Genomic DNA, 24,841 nt, shown 5'->3' with positions numbered 1-24,841 from the left:
GCAATGGCAGGAGGATTCTTTACCACTGAGCCACCTTAGACTGTAGATCAAACTTCATTGCCTACCTACACTATTTGTGCGGGATTCCCTGAGAGAAGTCTGGCGGGTGCAAACCACTATCGGTTGGGCAAAACTAACCCTTTAGCCAGTTTATTTCTTGCATGGTAAATAAGGTCTTACTTTACACGGCATCTGGGTCAAGGTAATTATCACTAGAGTCACTTTGATGACAAATTGGTAAGAACTTAAGTGACATGAAAAGCTCATTTAATATTATGCATTATACATAAAAGCAACCATAGGCTCTGAGGTCAACAGGAAACATTTCCAGACCAAGTCTGTCCTGACTTTTGTGCTTTCACTTCAAGTCTAATTTGATTCCACGTCCTACTCTTCACTCTTTTATCTTTAAATTGTTTCTGCCTAGAACCAATTTCATTTGCTATCTTATCTTTCTTCCTTATCTTCCTGTTGGTCTCTTTCGTTCTGACTTTTTAATGTGCCTCTTTCCTTCCGATCCCCTTATTAGGCCTATACCATTTTACCCCACGTTGTTTTCTGCTTCTATTAAAATTATGTGTATAGCCATGACTTGAAAAACAGTCTAGTTCTAGAAAACGTGCGTTAAGTTTTTCATAATTCAATGGCACTCATTCTACAATTATTTGTGAGTCCCTCCAACAGGTCTCTGTACCGAGTGCCAAGGATTCAAAGACATGACTACCAATAGGTCTTCACCTTAGAGGACTCACATGGTATACAGCCAAGGAGACAAGTACACACAAACTGCTATTTTTAATTGGTAGGTTCTATGCTGGAAATATAAGCACGTTGCTATGGGAGGTCTGAAACCACAACTTCTCTCAGGTTGGTAGTAAGGAGGATGTGAGAATGTTAGGCTTTACAAAAGAGGTGTTAGAGCTGGGTCTTTGAGAGGAGCAGAACTTTAGTAGGTTGGAAATGAAAAGGAATAAGGTACACACACAAAAAGTTCTGGAGAGAAGGTACCAATGAGCCAAGGTAAAGGGGTAACTTGACTGATTAGAGAAAGCTAGAGAATTAGGTGTGGATGAGACAGAGGTGGTGGGGAGTGGCAGATGGGTCTGAAAGGATATGAGGTCACACTGTGGAAGGCAGACTGGAGTATGCAATCTTTTATTCTATAGGAAATGGGGCATGATTGGCTCTTTATGAACATCTTTGGTATTAATAACTTAGTAATATTGGGATGAAAGAGGGACATGTGTAAGGAGGCTGCTGCAGGAGACCAACTTAAAGAGCTTGAACGAGAACTTGAATCTTAGGCTGAAAAGAAAGGAAGTGATAAATGATGCCTATTTTGGAGGTTAAGAAAACCAAGTTTGAATAGTTGAGAGGTAGTAGGAGAAAACTGAGGAGTCATATGCAATTCCTGACTTGTAGCTGAGGTAAAGGAGTGGCAGGTGATGTCTAAAAGTTAGAAATGCCTTAGGAAGCACAGGATAGGTTTTAACTTTGAAGGCAGTAAGATGTTTTAAGTGCACTAAAGTTTTACGGAATACTCGAAACACAGATATCCAACAAGCAGCAAAATAACTGGATCTAGATCTCAGTGTGAGCACAGACAGGTACATTTGGAGCCATCGGTAACACAAGTGAGAGCTGAAGCCCCAAATACTGAAGACAAACTAGAGGAGCTTGTTCTTGAAGAATTCTTGCAGTGTTTGTAATGCTGTGTAAAGGGATTCCTTAAACCAGGGGCATATCTGCATTGACTGATAAGAGAACACAGTATGTTATGAAATCAAGAAGGTAAGATAAATTAAGATATAAGATATAAAAATAATGAGTAAGTCTAACAGTTCATTTTAAAGCTCTCACTTACAGAAGTAAAGCTGTAGCATAACAGTAACTCCTAAGTAAAAGCAGCATCTAGGGAAATGAAGTAAAATGGAAAGGAATAGAAAATGTAGGGGGGCGGGGGAAGAGAATGAGCAAAAGGACATAAGAAAAAGAGGGAGATTTTAAAAAATCATTTTGCTAAATCTTAAGTAAATCAGATGTAGAAAAATGCTGAGTTAACATTAAAATCAAATGTAAAAGGAGCAAATAAAAAGTGTTACAAACCAAGAATGAGAAAAGGCCAACAAGAACCCAAGAGTAAAAATTACTAAAAAGGAATAAAGGGAAAAATGACAGATAAGGAAATGAAAAAGACAGAAATAATAAAATGAAATTGTATATATATACAAACAAAAACCTTTTCCAAAAAATAAAAATAACCCTACAGGACAAAGTGAGATAGTGCTTAGAACAAACACGTCTACATCATAAGTTAGGAACAAACAGTATATGTAGTGGTTGGAGGCCTATCAGAGCTGGTACTTCAACTTGCTATGTGACCTTGGGCAACCTGGGAAAATGGTTATGAGGGGACTGTAATAAGACATGTAAAATGCCTAATAATGTGCTCAGTTAATGAAGGTTATGGAAGAAAAAAAGAATTAGTCCAGTTTTGATGAGGATATGGAACTCAAATTTCCAACAACTTTTCTAATCTAAAACATGGATTCAATCACAGCATTTGAAATAAACTTTATTAAACAGAGTGATTAAATTGCTCAAGACAGTTGACTGTTGGGTCAACCCTACCTGTAATGATTAAAAGGATGTGGGACTCAATTTGCTCCTTCTACCTCAAACTATGTCACACATGCTACAAACTCTTCTTTGGGGACTTTTTAAAAGTACAAGCTATTTGGTTCAATTAGTTAATGTGCAATTATAGTAGTAACATCTGTACGACCTCTGTCTTTGCCTTTTGCTGAGCTAAAAAGACAACCATGTATGGCTCAGTCACTTCTGCTAAATACACTAACCAAAAGCCTTAATTGTGTGGCCACCACCATTCAGGCTTACCTAGTGGCTCAGATGGCAAACAATCTGCCTGCAATGCGGGAGACCCAGGTTCAATCCCTGGGTCTGGATGATCCTGAGAAGGGCCCGGCAACCCACTCCAGTATTCTTGCCAGAGAATTCCATGGACAGAGGAGCCTGGTGGGCTACAGTCTATGGGTCATAAAGAGTCAGACGTAATTGACATCCCCTTCTCCAGGGGATGTTCCTGACCCAACAATCGAACTCCCTCACTGCAGGCAGATTCTTTACCATATGAGCCACCAGTGAAACCCAAACCAAGGAATACGATCCCCCCAAATCTCATTCTTTTAACTCATGACTTTGCACAAGTCACTGACTCTGTAAGGGAAGTCACACTCTCCTTCTCTTACCATCCTCCTTGCCACAGTAAATTAGGTGTCCTTTCTTAATGTGCCCTCGACAACCCTGAACAGCATTTATCACGTTCTATTTTAGATGTCTGTCTGGTTGCTGGTTGATTCCACCTAATTAGATCTTCGCACTTCCTCCAATAAAGAACACAAGTAGGAGCCATGACAGTCCTGCTCTCTCATTTTCTGCCATCATAATCATTAACTACTTTATCTCTTTGTTTCTCATCCCCTACCCCATATCATTTTTTAATTAACCCTCTGAATTTAGGTAGGAATGTATCTAGAAGAATATGTGCATGTAAATTAACTATAGTAGATAACAAAGCTTCACACTGAAGGGAACATTCTAGAAGTATTTATTTCATTGCTGACCACTTGGTTGCAGCATGCAACTCTCAACAACGAGCTGCCACTCACTCTCCACTCCTACAGAAGTACCAAATGCTATGGTACTACTATTTAGGTTTTCAGCCTTTCAAAGGCTTTTATTACCAACATCATTACTTAGGGACAAGACTTTTAGGGACTTCAAGCACTTATTCTCTATAAAAAGTAACTTCTTATTTCATGCACAAAACTCCAATTGGCAGAGAGAGGTCCAAAGTGGGAAGAAAAAATTTTTATTCTAGTTCTATAAATTATCAGGAATAAAATAAGCATTTCTCCTTGCCTTGTTTTAAAGAAAAAAAAATTTTTTTTCTCTATCAGGAATCAGAACAGTAGGTTTGATGATCCTGAGTTATAAAATTGCTTACTGGTTAAAGTTCTTTCCAAAGATCTTAAGAAGTAAGAAGTTGGTTCATTTTCCTGTACAATTTAAAGAAATATTTGCAGTATGTGTAGGAATTAGAGGTTATATTGTAGACTCTTGTGACAATATTTAAAAGGCCTATTCTCCCTATTTAAAAAATTCTACCTCAGAAAGTAAAAGGAAATTCTCATCATCCCTGAGCAAAAAAGGGAAAATTCAGGTACTTTTATTTGTTAACAGAATGTACTGTAAATGAGTTGCCTATCTCTAGAACATTCCTAGAGAATTACATAACTGAAGCAGATATGAGGTGCTCTCAGATTTTCTTAGATAAGTATGTTTAGTAGTTTGAGTAGTTGTTCTGAAAATTTTCAATTTAATTAACTATGCAACTGATTATCTTCCATTTTGAAGTTTGAGAATATACTGAGAGGATACTTATGGGAGATGAAACTATAGGGCTCAGAGCAATTTAAAAAACCTTAGCAAGCTGTGGCAGGAGGAAGAGTGGGGAAAATCGTAGTGAAGAAGTGAGGAAAGAGGACAAAGCTGTAGTGATGAGCTGGCCTGTCTTCCCTCTAAGTCAGGGGCCTCTGGCTATATGCTATACTCACTCTTATATTAATATAAACCAGATGCAGAAAAATAAAATCAAGAATGTCCCAAACTAATTTTAAGTCTTTTAAGAGTAAATGACAGAAAACATTTTTGCTTCTTAATCAAGGAGTGCTATAATATAATTTCAAGGCATCTTAATATAATTCATTTAACCCTAAAGCAATTGTGCAATAAGCAAATTATCATAAATGAAAAACAAGGTTAACTTTCTACAGGGGCCAATAGACAGGGTATCTTGCAGCACAGCAATTAACCTTCACATACTGGAGTCTTGTTTAAAAGGCCATCAAACAACTCAGATTCCTGAAAATCACAAATGTCACCAACGAAAGGAATGTTGATTAAACAGAGTCAAAAAACTTCCTGAAGGACTGCCTTCTCTGAAGGGTTTCAGACTTGCTAGCATAAGTTGGTTAAGCCAAATCTCACTGACGGCTCCATTAGAGAATGAGAATGCCCCAGTCAGTGCTGTTTGAAAAATGTAAAACACTGGGAGGGGAAAAAAACAAATAAAATAATCTACTGTTCCCTAATGTATATGGCTTAGCACCCAGAGAAAGCCTCTGCCCCGGAAAGACACTTTCTACATAGGGCTAAGCTTCACTAAATGAGGTGTAATCTTTCATTTTCAGGACATGTCTTTTCTTGCAAGGTCTTTAGAGGCAGAAGTTCCACTTGGATTCTAATACACATCTCTGTGCGCTCAGCTTCCTGAAAACATACACCTGCCGGGTTCTAGGTTCTCCCTTGCCAGTGACTGGATTCACTACTTCACAGCCACCAGAAGCGCACATACACTATTAACATGATGAAAAATACAGCTACTGCTGCAAGTTTGGCGTAAGTGGAACGCATGTTCAAGTACTTCGCATCCTGGCGGTATTTCTTGGACAGACTGGACAAATTGTTAGCCTTCGAATCCAATGCTGTCAAAAGGGAAAAAAAGGATAACATTAATTAGTCCCTTAAAGTATTTCATCAACTGTATTAAGAACAAAAATAACCCAAATGAGTAGCACTACTTCAAATCATGAAGTTTAAATTATCTTTTTTTTTTTGAAGTGTAAGGTTGTATACACTGATTAACTCATGATCCCAAAGCACTGTAAAATCTAAAATGCATTTTCAAATAATCAGTTAAACTTATGTTCAAATTCTTGAGGCTGTAGAGTGAGTCCAGGGTCTGGCCTCAGACCCTAGTTCAAATCTCAGCTGTACCAATCATATGATACTGGGCAATTCAGCCTAAGATCCAACTTCTTTGTCTATAAAAATAGGGAATATATAATAATAGTAACCATACCATAGGATATCTGTAAAGTGAGCACAATGCCTACATGATGGTAAACACTTGATAAATGTTAGCTGATAGCAACTATCTTCATAATCTCTTAATGGTTTAAATCATATTCTCTCATATTTTGACAAATGATAATCCAGGTAAGATGAAAAATTCAGGTAAGCAGAAGATTCAATGAACCAGACACTGAGTATTAACCTGTATCTCAACAGTGACTACTACCAAATTTCTAAAACTTTTCACATGGTAAAGACTATTATTATGAAGATAACACTATCAGAAATTGTATTTTAGCAGACATAGGAAAGCTGTATTACAACGAAAATACAATCACAGGTGCTAGAAAACCACCAATATCTACTAAATTAAGCTTTTTAGAATCTTCTGCAAAGTTTTTTTTCCTATACGAACATTTGTAATGTCATTATCTTCTTTTAATTGTTAACTAAGCACTTAGAGAAATAACCAGATACACATAAGCTAAACCTGGCTTAAAATATATGACATATTTTTAATAATAAAAACAAACTCTGAGTTTGGCATAAATTCCAATCAAACTTTTCACTTCTCTAAATTTTTGAGAAACTATTTTGCAATCTGAATCTATTTGGTCTTCCTTGGAGAATGCTTTTGGGCTATTTGGAGTTGCTTAATAGGGGCTGGTTTTGATTGAGAAATGTGGCATTACTTAATAACACAGGCATGTCAGCCATTTCGAAATTAGTAACTTGTCCTGTAAGAAAAGCACCTTGTCATGCAAAAAAACAGTTAAGGGATGAGAAATAGCCATGACAATACTGCAAGGAATTTTTCCAGTCAGTTTGACAGACTGGACAGAGGTTTTTAACTACTACAGTGTTTCTTACTATATTCCTAGTACCTAGAACGGGATCTGGCATATAGTCAGTGCTCAATAAATAAGTATTTGCTAAATGAATCTAAATCTGCTGAGAGAAACTGGGAAGAGAAATAAATATTAGGTCATATAAAGTAAGCAACAGTTATGAGAATTTCTTTACATATGAACATTGGAAACAGATGGTATCATAAAAACAAAGCTATTGCTTGGAGAAGTCTTATTTAGCGAATATTTATGTTGTGGGCACCATGAGGAGTGCTAGAGGGTACAGTTACGATCAAAACGTACATGATCCCTGTATTTGTGCAATCTACACTGCAGTAGAGTGACACACCTTTGAATAAAAAAATAAAACCTATGCCTTAAAAGAAACAGGTATATTTAGGTAGTAAAAAAGGCACAATTTGATCTTACACAGGAACTATTCTTGGGTCTTAAATGCAAAGCTGACTAGCTCTAAAACAAAAAGAGAAAAAAGTATAAAAGATAGATTCTTATTATGGAGAAGCCTAAAGAGGAAGAAGTCTAGTGAACTCCGGGAGTTGGTGATGGACAGGGAGGCCTGGCGTGCTGCGATTCATGGGGTCGCAAAGAGTCAGACACGACTGAGCGATTGAACTGAACTGAATCTTCCCACTAGCTTCATTTATGCCCTGTTCAGATACGCTTTTTCTTCCTCTTAAAATATCACTCTTCACTCCTTCCTAATCTATCAAAATTCAAGAAATCTTTCCTGTTCACTTATCTATTTCCTTCTACATTCTTTTAGCTCTTATTGTCTATATATCTATGTGCTCAGTCGCTCAGTTGTGTCTCATTCTTTGTGATCCCATGGACTATAGCCTGTCAGGCTCCTGTCCATGGGACTTCCCAGGCAAGAATACTGGAGTGGGTTGCCATTTCCACCTCCATCGGATCTTCCTAACCCAGGGAATGAACTCACGTCTCCTGCATTGGGCAGGCAGATTCTTTACCACTGTGCCACCTGGGCAGCCAGTATAAATCTACATAATGATTTACAACTATCATTCTCTGAAGATGAACAAGGACTCCATGGACCAACAAATTCTGCCAAGTACTAGCAGTATAAAAAGCTAGTAAGCTACTTTTTGTAAGCTATTTTTTAGCTTTGAGTAAGCTACTTTTCTGAGTCTTTGCTTCTTTATCTGTAAAACTGGTTTGATACCATCGACTTCACATGGGATTACTCTAAAGAATAAATAAAATATATGTAAAGTCCCCTTACCATATTGCCTAGCACAATGTAAATGTTCAATTGATGTCTGTTACTCTGTGACAATGTTTCTTATCTTCCCAATCACATGGAGTTTCTTAAGGGTAAAAATGTACTTCATTTTTAATCAGCATATCAACACTACAGCAATTAGCAAAGCACTAGAAGGAAATCCCATATACTTTTGATTAATTGAACAGTTTATAAATTTTGGCTTTAAAAAAGTTTCCTATACTGGTTTACTTTGTCCTGAGTAGAACCTGTGAGTCTGCTACGATGAAAATTTATATAGACTCACTTATCCAAAAACTGATGTTTAAAGAGTATGAAGCTATACACTGGGACAATTGCTGACTATAAACATGAAGGTTAAAATCATAATAAAGGAAAACCCATTTATTCACTGGAGAAGGGAATGGCTGGAGAAGGGAATGGCAACCCACTCCAGCATTCTTGCCTGGAGAATCCCAAGGACAGAGGAGCCTGGCGGGCTACAGTCCATGGGGTCACAAAGAGTAGGACATGACTGAAGTGATTTCACATGCATGCATTTAATCATGAATATGTAACAAGCCTGAATGTTAAAAATATACATTAAGGCAACTACCTGTGATGATTACTGTGAAAGAAATAAAATAAGTATATAAAATAGACATAAAACAGCGTATATGCTCACATTAAACACTTAGGTAACATCTAAACATTAGTTATATATTTTAGGTAAATTAGTACACACACATACACATACCCCATGTGCTAAAAAACATTACATGCTTTTTTACATTACGTAAAATATGTAAGTGTTTAAGAATTTGAAGGAGTAAGGAGATTAATGTGTCAGGGGCTGTAAGGATCAGGGAAGGCTTCTTTGAAGAGGCAGTTCTTATCTAGAGTTTAAGGAAGGTCCAGGATGATGAAGACACTGAACAGGCTGAGGCAGAATGTTTGTGAACCAGGGAGAATGAAACACTTCTGCGATCTCCTTATCTTCCACAATAGAGAACACAGTGCCTTGCACATTGGCTGCTAAGTGGCTTCAGTTGTGTTCAACTCTGTGCGACCCTATGGAATGTAGCCCACCAGGCTCCTCTGTCCATGGGATTCTCAAGGAAAGAAAACTGGAGTGGGTTGCCATTTCCTCCTCCAGGGGATCTTTCTGACCCAGGGAACCTGTGTCTCCTGTGGCTTCTGTACCGCAGGCACATTTTTTAATGCTGAGCCACTGGGGAAGCCTGCCTTGAACATTATAAGTATTCAATTAATAGTAACTGGATGAATGAAAAGTAAGTTGAAACCAGACTAGATCTTGTAGTCACAGGTCTTAGAAGTTTTTCTGCAGAGGAATGCCTTGATGAAATGGTATTTTATAACAGTTGATCTGGCAGCAGTAAAGTCTCCTGAAGCAGCTACTTATGAAACCATTGCCATAAACCACTGACAATGTCCTCTCACTCCTCTTTTCATTTTCCTTAACTTATGTGTTTCTATAAATACTAATCAAATTTGGTAAATACCTGGGAAACAGTAATTGTTTCTTACATGGAATGAGACTTTACACTGTTCCAACTCAATAGAAACTAACCACACTAGGAAGAAACATATCATATTGGAAGCTTGTCAAATAATCCACTTTGGAGAAATGAATTCTTAATAGTACTAGGTAGAATCTGACAGCATAAACAGTAACCCCAAATAAGCTATCCTTGCCTGTGGAATAAGAGCCACTTGCTCATAAGACTCGTACTGCTTTTAGATACCTGAGAGCGCTTCTCCCCGCTGTAACACTTCTTCAATATTCGCCACCATGATTCTCTGCACATCTTGCAGTTCAGTGTTGATGGAGCCTAGGTTTCTCCGAGCACGACTGTCAATGTAAAGCTTCTTGGTTTTCTGAATGTAGGTATCTATAATGATGAAGAAAAGTGACTGTTAACAATTTTTTTCATGTCCATCAAAGAAGTAGGTAAGAGTATATTCTGAGTTTAGTCCTGGTTTTGCAACTGTCCATGATTAACCAGACTCTTGAATGAGTATCAAGTGTGACAGGGAATTTCCTGAAATATTACTACAAAACTGCACGCTCATTCATGTTTGCCAATGTCTGCATATCATAAAACTATGAAAAGAATAATTAATAAAGATTATATTTTCAACTTTTAGCTAAAATCTTAAAGATAATGTATTGGCTACCCTTTATTTGCCCCTTTAAACTGCCTCCCACCCTTCTGCACCCTGTCTTCTGCTTTGGGAAGCTAACCTGCATGAATTACATCAGTGGGTTTCATACTGTCTAGCTTCCAATTAGGTTCAGCCAAAGCGGACACCCCAAGAGCAGGAAATGAGAGTGGACAGTGACAGTGGTTCATTCCTCTCTCTCCTCCCTGAGAAGTCATCTTGGGCTGGTAGTATTTCTCCACCAAAAGTTACTGCTCCTTTGAAATTGCCCTCTTCTATAAATTTTCTCCTTCCCAGTTCCAGAAACTGCTCTTATCCATTCAAGCCTAGGGTTGATAACAATTACCATGCTACTGGTCTCAGGTTACTGTACCTTACAGTTCATCTATAACCCTTTCATATCTCTGTGTACAATCTTTTAAGCTAATTTGAGGGTACCAACTATTTCCTGTGTGACTTTGGTACAGCAGTCTTATTTTTTTCTTGGTTTTACTGAACTTCTATCGCCTACAAAAATAAAAACTGCAAAACCAGACATGATAAAATTAGCACTTGGAGAGTTTAGTTTTGAAACACTGTAATGCTTTGCTATAATACATTTTCTTTATTTCTACAAAGCAAGAGGACTCATTTATCTAGCAAACTTGAAACACTTCAGAAATCCAGAGGTAGTATTCAAAACCAGTTTATTTTTTAACTAAAAATGTCAATGATGTAATCTAATCATACTTGTTCTCCTTTCTTTTACTTACAGGACATTTCCTTTGATATGTCGCCATCCTATATTTTACCAGCTCTGAGCAATGAGTCTTTCTATAATTCTTGTACAAATATGGACACCCATGCTCAATGCTTCTGCCTATAGGAACTGTTGTGCCCCAATACCACGTATCTTTTAGTACTTAAATTAGAGGATCTTGTTCTATTAAAAGAAACAAAACACCACTCTTTCTGATTTCCAAATTCTGATCTCCATAAAATGGGTCTCACTGTGAGTGTATGTGTGTGTAGGGGTGAAGACACTGAATTGGGAAAAAGAAGAACTCAGCAATTACATGTCAATCTGGATCTTCAGGCAGTTTTTTACCCTAATGAAGAATCAAAACAAATTACAAAAAAGAGCAAAGGGCAACAAGCTCTATGGGGAAAATATCGAAAGGCCAGAGAAAATTATTAATACTTATGTGAAGGAAGCCTCATTCACTCAAAAGGAAAAAAGACATGGAATAGGAGAAGAGGCAGAATCCAAAACATTAGATAAGCTTTAAAAAAAAAAAGTCAAATTATATCACTAGCTTCTCTACACTGTCTACTCCCCTGACAGAGAAGTAAGGCACAAAAACTCACCAAACTCAATAAAGGAGTAGGGTCTAGACACAGTTGGCACCTTCTTCCCATGCTGTTCATCAAATTCTGAGTGTAAATCTTCTAGGTAGGCAAAAGCCAGCTTCTTAGGGAAGGCAGCTTCACACAGAACCAAATAACATACTCCTTGTTCAATAATGTAACTGAAGAGACAAAAATGAAAAAAGCAAGGAAAAATTGTTGTAGATTAATAACACTCCCAACAGTCTGAAACAGACTCTCAGTGCCATACAAACTTTGTTTTTGGTTATTCTACCCGGCTTGCAGGATCTTAGTTCCCCGACTAGGGATCAAACCCAGGTCCTTGGCAAGGGAAGGGCAGAGTCCTAACCACTGGACCACCAGGAAATTCCTTATACAAACTTGAAAATATTCAAGCCGAAATCAGAAAGTCAATTACAAACCATAAATCACTAGAATTAGAAAACAAACATCTTCCCATTATTAGAAGCATATTCCAAAAGGAGTATTTAGACATACTTATTCATCACATAATTCTTCAACTAAAATATCTTAATACTTAAGACTTTTTCTTGAAAACTTAGGGGTGTGACTCCATCTGCCCTTTGATCATGTATAGTAAACAAGTAATAATATACACACATTTAAACTTCTTCCATCTGTAAGAATTGTGGAACTAGAAATTTTTGTGAACACTAAAAAGTTAGAAGTTAATGTCACAATGATTACTGGGTACAGAAAATACCAATCTCAGGACTAATAATAGTTCCTAATTTCTAGGGTAGAAGAACTCTGTATTAATTGCAAATTATTCAATAACAGAACTGACTCCTCTTGTGACAGTGAGCTCCCTGGCAGCCTTCAGTTCAGTTCAGTCACTCAGTCATGTCTGACTCTTTGCAACCCCATGGACTGCAGCATGCCAGGCTCCCCTGTCCATCACCAACTGCCGAAGCTTGCCCAAACTCATGTCCATCATATCATCCCTGGCAGTCTGGAGGAGGCTATATTACTGCATGTCTGAGATATTTTTGGAAAGAGGCTGGCTACTCAGTGGTTTTCAAATGAGTTTGTAGCCACAGCACTCTTTATTTGAGCCAAAATTATATCCAGAAGACCAATATGTATAGCAAATAAAGTCAGAAGTTTTTTAGTTTAAGTAGGAGTTTAAGGGTCCAAAGCATTACACACATCCCCCATCCCTTTCCCTTCTATGTGGCTTCTAAGGCACCCCAGAACTCCACAGAATGGAGTCCCCTTTCCTGAAAACTTGCTTCCTTTTTTCTGCTCTATAGCACTTCTTGTCCTAGGTATTATAGTACAGTATGCATATGTGTCTCTCTCTGCTATAATAAGAGGACAAGCTAAGAATATTAAAGGCAAGACTTAATACACGGTCTGGCAAAGAATACATCTTTAGCAAACAGCTCTTAGATGCAAATAAGGGAAGAGATAAGATTATAAAGAAGGAGGCAGAAGAAAATCTCTTTTCAATTCCATGAGATCTTTCCTAGGTCATTTGTTCCTAACCCATAGTAAAGATAAAAAATACTATGTTATAATTGAGCATCTCTAACATTATTTATGGAGAAGGCAATGGCACCCCACTCCAGTACTCTTGCCTGGCAAATCCCATGGACGGAGGAGCCTGGTAGGCTGCAGTCCATGGGGTGGCTGAGGGTTGGACACCCACTGAGCGACTTCACTTTCACTTTTCACTTTCATGCATTGGAGAAGGAAATGGCAACCCACTCCAGTGTTCTTGCCTGGAGAATCCCAGGGACAGGGGAGCCTGGTAGGCTGCCGTCTATGGGGTCGCACAGAGTTGGACACGACTGAAGTGACTTAGCAGCAGCAGCAACATTATTTAGAAAGGAAATAATGTGAAAGGAAAGTTATGACCAACCTAGACATCATATTAAAAAGCAGAGACATTACTTTGCCAACAAAGGTCCATCTAGTCAAGACTATGGTTTTTCCAGTAGTTATGTATGGATGTGAGAGATGGACTATAAAGAAAGCTGAGCGCCGAAGAATTAATGCTTTTGAACTGTGGTGTTGGAGAAGACTCTTAAGAGTCTCTTGGACTGCAAGGAGATCCAACCAGTCCATCCTAAAGGAGATCAGTCCTGGGTGTTCACTGGAAGGACTGATGTTGAAGCTGAAACTCCAATACTTTGGCCACCTGATACTAAGAGCTGACTCATTTGAAAAGACCTTGATGCTGGGAAATATTGAAGGCAGGAGGAGAAGGGGATGACAGAGGATGGGATGGTTGGATGGCATCACTGACTCAGTGGCCATGAGTTTGGGTAAACTCTGGGAGTTGGTGATGGACAGGGAGGCCATCAGGACTACAGGCGTGCTGTAGCCCATGGGGTTGCAAAGAGTCGGACACGACTGAGCAACTGAACTGAACTGAACGTTATTTAATGTTGAAATAACTTACAAAACCTAATGTTCACTATTTTCTTAACCAATAGGCCAGAGTCTTGTTTTGGTTTTGATTCTGTATACTTGTTTGCTTATTCTTGATGAGTAGAAGGTTGGCTGGTTGAGTTAAACACAATGGGTTCTTCCTAGGTCTATATTATCTCAGTATCTGAGCTCCGAACATACTAAGGATTATTTAGCTTATCCTTTCTTATTTTCCTCTGATCTTCTTGTCCTCTTTTTTCTTTTTTAATCCTGCCTGTTTTAGCACCTTCAAACTTGACATATAATTAAACACTTAATACCAATTATTTGTAGGTAATTTGAGACCCAATAAAGTCCCTTTGATCCCTCTCTCAGCTGTATGCATTGTCTACAACCACTGATTTGTTGTCGTTGTTGCTGTTGTTTAGATGCTGTCATGTCTGACTCTTTTCGACCCCATGGACTGTATCCTGCCAGGCCCCTCTGTCCATGGCATTTCCCAGGCAAGCATATTGGAGCGGGTTGCCATGCCCTTCTCCAACCACTGATTAGATGCTCTTAAATTATCTTTTATAATTTTCTATTCTCTAAATAATAAATAATACCTATTGACTATTCTCTATGTGCCAGACAAAATGTTAAGTGATATACAGAGATTTTCTCATAAACCTATGATTCCCTATTTTATAGAGGTAACCGAGGCCTAATAAAATATATGTGGGTTGCTCAAGGTTACAGTGTCAGTAAATGTTTAAGCAAGTGTACTAATCTATGTGTGTCTGGCTCTAAGAAGCTCCCAAAGCAAAAGTTATCTATTACTGCATGATACATACAGCATTACTGGACACAAGATAACAGGGTGAATTACTGTACACAAACTGAATACAGAAACCAAGATTTCAGTTTTGCAAAATTAGAGCCAGGAAAGTTGCCTCCACAGAGTGACTCTATTTTCAAAATTACCTTTGCATTTGAAAAAAGTTACCATTCTTCTCAGGTGTAATTACTGTATTTCATACTTAAATGATCACAAAGAAATCAAGATTATACTCACTGAAAAGTCATGGCACCAGCTTCCAAGGTGCATCTGGTAGGGGACTGTTCATTCAACTTTCGAAAGAGCTGCTTAGCCTGACTCTGGTACTGTTGAAGGTCCCGGCCAGACTGAAAGAAGACACCTTCATTTAAGAATGTTCCACAAAAAAAACAGTAGCAATTGGTAAGAAGTATCATGTTTTGAGGACGCTATGTAAATAAGGTCTTTCATTTATAGGTTAATAACATTAATAAGATTTAACAAAATAAAAGTGGCCTACTTTCAGAGAAAAAAGGGAGCCCAAACCCTGAGTTTTTCAACAAAGTCACATTAGTTATTTTCTAAAAAGCAAAAATACAATCCTCAACTGCATTTAAGGTACTTGCTGAATCCATTTCCACTGTGAGGTCAGTGCCCTCCTCCTAACCCACTTCACTTGCATGGTTACTGCCACAGAATCACACATGTTCTATACTCAGTGGAAAGTCCTGGGAAAGACAGAATGAATGAATCTCATTTTTATGCTGAAATATCATGCAAAATCTTCCATAAAGTGTTACAGTATTTGATGTATAAGCAAAACTACGTGTGTGCACCCATCACTGTAAATTACTATGAACACTGTAACTGCAACTAGGTAAAAACAAGGAAGAGTCAGGATGAAGACTGGAAAGTCAAAATATCCTTTACTAAATAAATCTATTTGGTTTCCAAGTTTGGAATGCAAACGTCTGGATAGCAAGGGATATGTTCATAAAAAAAATGAAAATAGTAACATTTGGATGACAGAATTACAGGCAATATTTTCCCAAACAATTTCTAAATGATTTCACAATTTTTTTTTTTTTTTTAAAGAGAGGAAAAAGTCTATTGGGGGAAAGAGCAGAGTCATTTCAAAAGGAGAAAATCATATCTCAATAACCTATTAGACAAAAATGGAAAAGAAGTGCATGAAGAGTAAGAAGCAAATATACTTTATTGATCCACATACTGGGGGAAATAAACAATTGCTGCTATGTGATGGGAAGGAATTATTTTATTTTACATTATTTATTCTAAATTGAAAGATATAACACAGTCTCTCCTTGGTAGATGCTTAATAACTAAACGTTTAAATAGAAAAGTATACCGGGTTCTCCCAGGGATTGGACCTAAGGTCTAACTATGAGAGAGTACAAAGTAGAACTTAGTGGATCACAGCGATCCACTGAACTGAGAATAAAACCAAGGAAGCAAAAATAAAATCATGTAACTGGCAGATAAACAAACATACAAGTATAGGATTTTAAGCTATATTTAAAATAGTGAACTAGAAATGCGCACTAAGATATCACCTCACTCCTGTTAAAATGACTATTATCAAAAGGACAAGATATAACAAGCATTGGTGAGGGTGTGGAGAAAAGGGAACCCTTGTGCACTGTTGGAAGGAATGCAAATTGGTGCAGCCAAAATGGAAAAAATATGGGGGGTTCCCTCAAAAAAATTAAAAACAGAACTACTGCATGATTCAGCAATTCAACTTCTAGGTATTTATCTAAAGAAAATTAAACACTAAATTAAAAAGATATATGCATCCTAAGCTATGCTCACTGCAGCATTATTTACAATAGCCAAGATATGAAAATAACCTATAATAAGTGTTCAATAGATGAATGGATAAAAAAGATGCAGTATATATACACAACGGAATAGTATTCAGCCATTAAAAAAGAGTGGAATCTTGCTCAAAACACAAGCTCACAGATAGAGAATGGACTGGTGACTGCCAGAGGGGAGGTGGGTGGGGGAGTAGGCCAAATGAGTAAAGGGAATCAAAAAGCACAAACTTCCAATTATAAAACAGGTCATGGGGATACAGTGTTCAGCATGGTGACTGTAGTTAATAATACAGTATTATGTATTTGAAAGTTGCTAAGACAGTAAAACTTATATGTCTGCATCACAAGAAAAAAAAAGAATAAACATTTTCATAACTATTTTTTCATGATGGAGAGTAACTCTCTCATAGACTTACTGTGGTGATTTCACAGTGTCTACAAATACTGAATCATATTGTACATCTGAAACTAATATAATGGTATATGTCAATCATAACTCAAAATAAAATAAAAAATGGTGAGCTGGAAATTTCAATATAAATAAGGAAGTAAATAAGTATGAAGTGAACCAGGCAGAGACCATTAGAAGTATCAATTTGTAGTTTAACACTGTTTTTATGGCAATGACTTATAAGGCTGTTTGCCTGAGAAATACTCCTACATTACCATATATACTGTTATATATTAATAACACTTTGTAATAATTAACAGTATAATATATAGTGACATTATTGTATTAAACAGTAATGCCAATATATATATTGCTTTTCTCACGACTGGCCAGCCAGTTAGGGAGAGTGAATACCATCACATGCTTTGAACTAATGCCAATATCTTATGTTCCTAAATTTGAGTGGTAGAGTCAATCTGTTTGCTTAAGCAATGTTGTTATGTGGCATTCCGAAGATATCTGACCCCACAACAATAGACACCAGAAAGAAAGAAAGAAAGTGAAGTCGCTCAGTCATGTCCGACTCTTCGTGACACAATGGACTGTAGCCTACCAGGCTCCTCTGTCCAAGGGATTCTCCAGGCAAGAATACTGGAGTGGGTTGCCATTTCCTTCTCTAGGGGATCTTCCCGACCCAGGGATCGAACCCAGGTCTCCCACATTGCAGGAAGATGCTTTAACCTCTGAGCCACCAGGGAAGATAATAGATACAAGGGATGCAAGTAAAGTTGCTGCTGCTGCTGCTGCTAAGTCGCTTCAGTCGTGTCCGACTCTGTGCGACCCCAGAGACAGCAGCCCACCAGGCTCCCCCGTCCCTGGGATTCTCCAGGCAAGAACACTGGAGTGGGTTGTCATTTCCTTCTCCAATGCGTGAAAGTGAAAAGTGAAAGTGAAGACGCTCAGTCGTCTCCGACTCTTCTCGACCCCATGGACTGCAGCCTACCAGGCTCCTCCGTCCATGGGATTTTCCAGGCATGAGTACTGGAGTGGGGTGCCATCGCCTTCTCCGAAATAAAGTTGCAGAGGCTACTAAAAATGTATTAGTTGCTCAGTCATGTCCAAGTCTTTGTGACCCCATGGACTGTAGCACACCAGGCTCCTCTGTCCATGGGATTCTCCAGGCAAGAATACTGGAGTGGGTTGCCATGCCCTTCTCCAAGGGATCTTACTGACCCAGGGATAAAACCTTGGCTACTAAAGTGCCAAGAAATAATATCAACATAGATCAATGATTTTCAACTCTGGCTTCACACTAGAATCTCCTAGGGATCTTAAAAACACTATTCCTGCTCAGTCTGCACCCCAAAACCAATTAAATCAGTGTTTTGGAGGCAGGACTCAGACATTAGTATCAGTAAAATAAATACAAACATAAAAGTTAAATGTAAGTTTTCTGACAGCTAAAGGCAGGGGAGCCCTTTAAAGGAAATAGTTAAATAAATAAACGGCAAATGAAATTCCACCATTGTAACAATGTGGATGGACGGAGAGGGTATTATGCTCAGTGAAATAAGTCAGAGAGAGAAAGACAAATACTGTCTTATCCCTTATATGCGGAATCTAAAAAATAAAACGAATATAACAAATCAGAAACAGACTCACAGATACAGAGAATAGACTAGTAGCTACCATTAGGCAGAAGGAAAGGAAGAAGGGCAAGACAGTGGTAGGGGCGATTAAGATGTACAAACTATTATGTATAAAATAAATAAGCTACATGGATATATTGTGCAGCACAGGGAATAATGGTATTTTATAACAAATTGAAGTATAATCTATAAAGATACTGAAGCACTATATTCTAAGTGTGAAACTAACATAATATAAACCAACTACACTTGAATTTAAAAAAATGGCAAAAAACTGTTGGTCAAATGAAGATTGGTACAAATCCTTTGACTTTATAAGAGGCATCGTAAACATTACTGCAATTGAGAGAAACACAGAGACAATGGCCAAAAGCATGCTACGATTTCAGGAATTTACAACGAACAAACCAACGATGCCAATGTACAGTACTGGGGACATACCTACATAGGAATTATGACACGCCAACCAACATTTTACACTGCTGGTTCAGTTAGCATCACCATTCCTGGGAACACGATGCTGGTACAATCTTTCTGGTAGTCATTCTGACAATATGTATTGGAAATTATAAAATTTTGCACAGTGTTTTATTAACAATTCTACATCTTTGAAAGTATACATAAACATCATATATGTGCTAAGCAAACAACTACAAAAACATATAAAAACAAAAAACATATGTTCAATAATAGGGTAGGGGATGGGTGACATAACATATGGTATATATTTATATAATGGAACCATTATATACAGAACCATCAAAATGATGTGTAATATTTAATGATATGAGCAGACATTCATTATACACTGTGAAAAAATTAGGTTATTACCTAATTATTATTAGTTATTACCCATTATTTAATTTTAAACACATACACAAAGATTAAAGTTAGATACCAAGTGGGTATAATTTAAGTAGGGATTACTTAATTTTACCACTACTTTAGTTAAAAAAAACAAAAATCACCATTAACTTCTTGGTCCTTTTGTATTTACTGAATTTTCTACAACAGTCACAAATTAACTTTATGTTGAGAAAATTATTCATTCATCAATGTCTACTTGTTGCCTATCTGCACTTGGGGCCAGGAAGAGAGGGGCCAGGATTTGTGCCCAGGCAGTCTGCCCCTGAAGCTCCTACTCCTGTGCGTGCTATACAACCTCTACAATTAAAATTGCTTCTGTGATGGTCAAGCCACATTCCAAGTGATATCTTACTATTTAATATTAAATCTAATTCATGGGAAATGCTCAAGACTACATGGCAACTCTGAACTATTGATAGATCTCACATAACAACATAATCACGGCTTTAGAGATAAACCCTTGGTTTGCTTTTAAGATTACAGTCACAAAGGGCCCACAGTCAGCCAGCCTATCTAAAAATAGTTAATTAGATGTCCTAATTCTGTTTTCTACTTCGTCTAAAACAGACTTGATGAAACTTGTACACAGTATAAAGGAAAGACAGCTGTTAGCAATCCAATAATAAAGTGGATGTGAAAGTATTCACAAATTCTGAAACTTGAGATCATCAGTATATTTAGGATGCGGTTCTGTACATAAAATATAGGAGGTACAGGGTAGTAAACTGCCACACAACCACAATCTGTTTTATTGCTGTTACCTATGACTGCTGGTGGGCTTCCCTGATGGCTCAGATGGTAAAGAATCTGCCTGCAATGCAAGAGACCCAGGTTCAATTCCTGGGTCGGGAAGATCCCCTGGAGAAGGTAATGGCAACCAACTCCAACTATTCTTGCCTGGAGAATCCCATGGAGAGAAGAACCTGATGGGCTACAGACCATGGGGTCGCAAACAGTCACACACAACTGAGTGACTTTCACTTTATGACTGTTGTAGTTGTATCAAATGCCATCTTTCGTCTTTACAATAATGTTTAGCTAAGCCCTTATCATTTTTAAATCCCTGTTAAGCTCTACTGATCAAAGGCCAGCAGCACCAAGAACCAACCATCTTTCTCTAACAGCCATAACAGTAAGATGATTAATCAACCCTCAATGACTGAGGGAGTGTGGCAGTTTAACAGTACAACAGACCATCTGCTTCTTGGAGTTCCCTGCTCTGTACTCAGTTACGTCTACACCTTCTTTAAGTCCACAGAGCTGAGACACAATGAGAGAAGACAACAGGGTGTATTTTGAGGTAGAACAGAAAGGTAAAGAAATTGCAAACAACTGAAAAGGAGAAATACATCAGAAAGGGAGAAATAGAGTATCACTTAGTGTAGTTTGGAAAAGTTCATCTCTCTACCTTAGGCTTGTATTTCTAGCTAAAGCATAGAGAAAATAGTGCATAAGGTACTCTTATCTTTAAAAAAAAAAATGCTCTATTGTATTACTTGAATAACTGTTCATCTACAGTAACAAGACAGTTTGTATAGGGACTAGCATGGAGTAACTACCTAAAATATAGAATCTATTATTAATGTAAATAACTGAAAGAATATATTTATTTGGCCTGGACAATTAAGATACTTAACTATAAAACTATTTGATCAAGATATCCATTTCTTAAAAAGTAATTTCCAGACTCCCAAGAAGTAAATACATTATTAAAATATCTTAGAACAAAGCAGTAAAGTGTAACAGTTAGGTACTAAGGCTCCAGTGTAGAATCAGACAGATTTGGATTAAAAGGAACAAACCAGTGGTTACCAGTGGGGAGAGGGAAGGAAGGAAAGGCACACTAGGGGTAGAGGATTAAGAGGTACAAACTACTTATGTATAAAGTAAATAAGCAGCTACAAGAGTATACTGTACAGCTCAGAGAATATAGCCAATATTTTATAATAACTACTAATGGAGTCTAACCTTTAAAAACTGTGAATCACTATGCTTCACACCTGAAACTTATACACTGTGAATCAACTATGCCTCAATTAAAATTTTCTTTTAAAAACCAAAACAGTGGTTCTCAACCACGGGTGACTTTGCCTATCCTCCCCAAAGATGACATGCAAAATGTAAGAAATATTTTTGGTTGTCAAACTGGAGGGAGGGTGGTGGTAGTGCTATTGGTATGTAAGGTGCAGAGGCCAAGGATACGGCTAGACATCCAGCAACTCACAGGACAGTTTTCCCGCAACAAACAATTATCCATTCCAAAATGTCAAAAGTGCCAAAGTTAAAAACCCTGATGACAGAAGTATCAAACCACTATGTTATGCATCTGGAACTAACACAGCGGTTGTAGGTTAATAAGGAAGAAAGGAAGGGGAGAAAAGGAGGGAGGGACAAGGGAGGGGAAGGGGAAGGAAAGAATCCCAGTGAAAAATTCCGTTGTACTACTTATGCTGTGTGACTTAAAGAGACTTTTCTTCTCTTAGCCTCAGAGCTTCCCTATCTATAAATGTAGATAATAACAGTACCCATCCTAGCAGTTGATATAAGGGCTTCCCTGGTGGCTCAGCAATAAAGAATCCGCCTGTCAATGCAGGGGACATGGATTCGATCCCTGGGTCAGGAAGACTCTCTGGAGGAGGAAATGGCAATCCACTGCAGTACTCTTGCTTGGGAAATCCCATGGACAGAGGAACCTGGCAGGCTACAGTCCATGGGGTCACAAAGAATCAGACACGACTTAGCAACGAAACAACAATAGCTGGTATGAAGACTAAATGAAACCATGCATTTAACAGACTTAGCGGAATGGTTGGTATATAGCAGGCACGCTATGGGCTTCCCAGGTGGTGTTAGTGGTAAGGAACCCACCCACCAATGCAGGAGACCTAAGAGACACAGGTTCAATCCCTAGGTCAAAAAGATTTCCCTGGAATAGGGCATAGCAATCCACTCCAGTATTCTTGCCTAGAGAATCCCATGGACAGAGGAGAGTGGAGGGCTACAGTCCATAGGGTCACAAAGAGTTGGACATGACTGAAGCTACTTAGCACGCATGCATAGGCACTCTCTCTAAATGTAAGCTGCTCTATTTTAATAGTAAAAAATAAGTCAAAGATTTATATTTTTGCAGATGTTAAAAGTTTAGAAAGGACGTTATCATTCAAAGCCAAAACTGCTAAAGGAAATCACTACAGAATTACCATCATAAAAATATTTTTGTGTAAAATATCTTTCCTTTTCAATTAAAGCAACCCATCTTGGTAGACTGATACCTAATTTGGAATTATGAAACACACAGTATAACCAACTAATTTTTTCAATTAAGTGTCAAGGCAAAGAATAAGGGCCTACTGATATTCAGACCTTCAGATCTACTTTATATTCTTTGCCCACACTGGAATTCAAAGCAATAGTTGGAAAACTGACCAGATTTCTGTTCCCTTGTAAAAACTATTTCTTAGTCAAATTTCATATCCTTCAAGGAACATTTCCTCACACCATCTCCTTTGTTTCAAATCATGTTCTGCATTCATTTTAATAATTTCACTCCTTCTGCATAGTCCAAGAAAATGTTTAATGCTGGAGAAGAGAAAAATACTTCACAATTCAAAGTTCAGGGCATGCTATATTTTTCAGATTTTATATTAGCTTAGACTTTTTTTTGTGTAGTGAATAGAAAATATTTCACTCAGCATAACCTACTAAGCAACACAACAACTTCACAATCTGTATCGCTGTTCTCATAAAAGTTAAAGTAAATGTATTTGCAAATCAAACCTAAAAGGGCATATAACCAAATAGAAGCTTTCTCAATTAGGAGACACTAATATTGGCTTGGATGTCATTCCTTTTGGGAAGACTTTCCTGATGTCCAAAAATCAATTTAGATACCTTTTTCATGTTCAATCACAGAAACTTCTTTCTCCTCTACAGCAATTATCTACATTACAGTTATTTGTTAGTGATCTGGCTTCTCCACTAAACTGTAAGCTCCATGAAAGTAGGGACTATGTTCCCTAAGCCCCTGAATGAACACCATGCTTGGCACACCTGATGTGCTTAATGAGAGTTGGTTTTTTTCATGAATATATGAATGAAAGGTTAAAAAATACGCCAAAATATTTTTTTCTAGAACTCAACTTTTTTTAGGCCTTGAAAGTTTTTTTTAATTACTTGTATAAGAAAGTAAAATAAAGTTTATCACTTTAAACAAATTTAAATAAATTATATAAATTTCATTCTCAGCCTCCTTTCTTCCAGAATTCCCCAACCTTATTTCCAGGAACTGGTCTCACACCAGAAACTTGCCTTGTGATTTTAAGGTACAAAGCCTTTTCCTGTGAAGCTATCTAGGGGTTTTTTCTGGGACTTTTTGTTTGTTTGTTTTAATCAATGCAACATATTTTTGACCACCTATTATACTAAAACTGCTATTGTAAAAGCTATAGGAAATACAAAAATGACCAAGATTTGTCATCTGCCTACTAGGAAATTTAATTTATTGAAAGACAAAGGCAAAAGTACAAGGCATTATAGAAATATAACACAGGGGTCACAATTCCAACAATAAGAATTTAGTAAGGCTTACTGAAGGAGGTGGGAATTGGACATAACTTTGAAAGAAAGTACTGTACTGAACTTCAAACAGGTGCATATATGTGGCAATATTACCACATCTGCTTTCAATAGATGTCAGCAAGCTAGGTCAAGGATCAGGTGCTACAGAAAGGAGTTAAAGAACTAGGAGCTGATTTTCCCCAGGACGTGTCAGCCTTATTAACAGCAAAAAATCAGAAACCCTTAATTTTAGCAGAGTCCATAAAGAATTACAGAACACTGGATGATCACAATTAGCCAAACCTACCCCTTCTCCGGAGTGTTTTTCTAATAAGAAATAGGTAAGATAAAAATCTGTCCCCGCCTTCAGCAAAGGTTAGTTTTCTCCAGGTAGTTTTCTCCACTGTTAAAAGAGAAAACGCACTTCAGAGGACTCAGAAATGCCTGGGAAGACTCAGGGGTCTCCCGCGTCCTAACAAGGAATCCGGGGCGGAGAGCATAGCGCTCTGGCAGGAACTTGGGGTCCTGAGGATCTAGCAGCTCACCTGTTCGTCCTCCTGCATCGAGGCGGCCAACGGGAGCCCGTCCGCCACTCGGGCGATCATCGTGAGCAACACCATCTTTACAGGCTACGGAGACCCAACACTGGCCCAGACGGCCGTAGATGTGTCTTGACTTGCTCCGCCGGGACAACAGTTAAACCTCTACCTCAGTTGCCGGAGACACAGCTGCTGGCGTCTCCGCTTCCCGCTGAGGTGGCCGGAAACAAGCTCTAGAGCTCTCCACT

At 37.9% G+C, this 24,841-nt stretch overlaps 1 protein-coding gene across 1 annotated transcript; it reads right to left on the bottom strand.

Annotated features, from left to right (window-relative positions):
- Positions 1-2,559: 2,559 nt before the first annotated feature.
- On the bottom strand, positions 2,560-24,841 carry SEC22B (SEC22 vesicle trafficking protein homolog B (S. cerevisiae)). The gene is made up of 5 exons (XM_010832826.1): positions 24,600-24,841; positions 15,008-15,117; positions 11,557-11,717; positions 9,792-9,938; positions 2,560-5,567 (listed from the first exon to the last, which is right to left on the bottom strand). Exons 1-5 carry the CDS (start codon positions 24,672-24,674, stop codon positions 5,413-5,415), a joined length of 648 nt encoding a protein of 215 aa, XP_010831128.1. The 5' UTR covers positions 24,675-24,841; the 3' UTR covers positions 2,560-5,412.

The sequence above is a fragment of the Bison bison genome, unplaced genomic scaffold (genome assembly GCF_000754665.1).
Source record: "Bison bison bison isolate TAMUID 2011002044 unplaced genomic scaffold, Bison_UMD1.0 scf7180017862278, whole genome shotgun sequence".
In the NCBI taxonomy this organism is placed as follows: domain Eukaryota; kingdom Metazoa; phylum Chordata; class Mammalia; order Artiodactyla; family Bovidae; genus Bison; species Bison bison.
This window is presented reverse-complemented; position numbering and strand designations above follow the sequence as displayed.

Bases quoted from the DNA above. Each gene is read 5' to 3' on its own strand.
- SEC22B (XM_010832826.1), bottom strand. From the start codon at position 24,674: ATGGTGTTGCTCACGATGATCGCCCGAGTGGCGGACGGGCTCCCGTTG. The intron at 11,718-15,007 runs GTGAGTATAATC...TTGTCTCTTCAG, and splicing joins GCTGGTGCCATGACTTTTCA to TTACATTATTGAACAAGGAG. The intron at 5,568-9,791 runs GTATCTAAAAGC...CCCTTTTGACAG, and splicing joins GCGGGGAGAAGCGCTCTCAG to CATTGGATTCGAAGGCTAAC.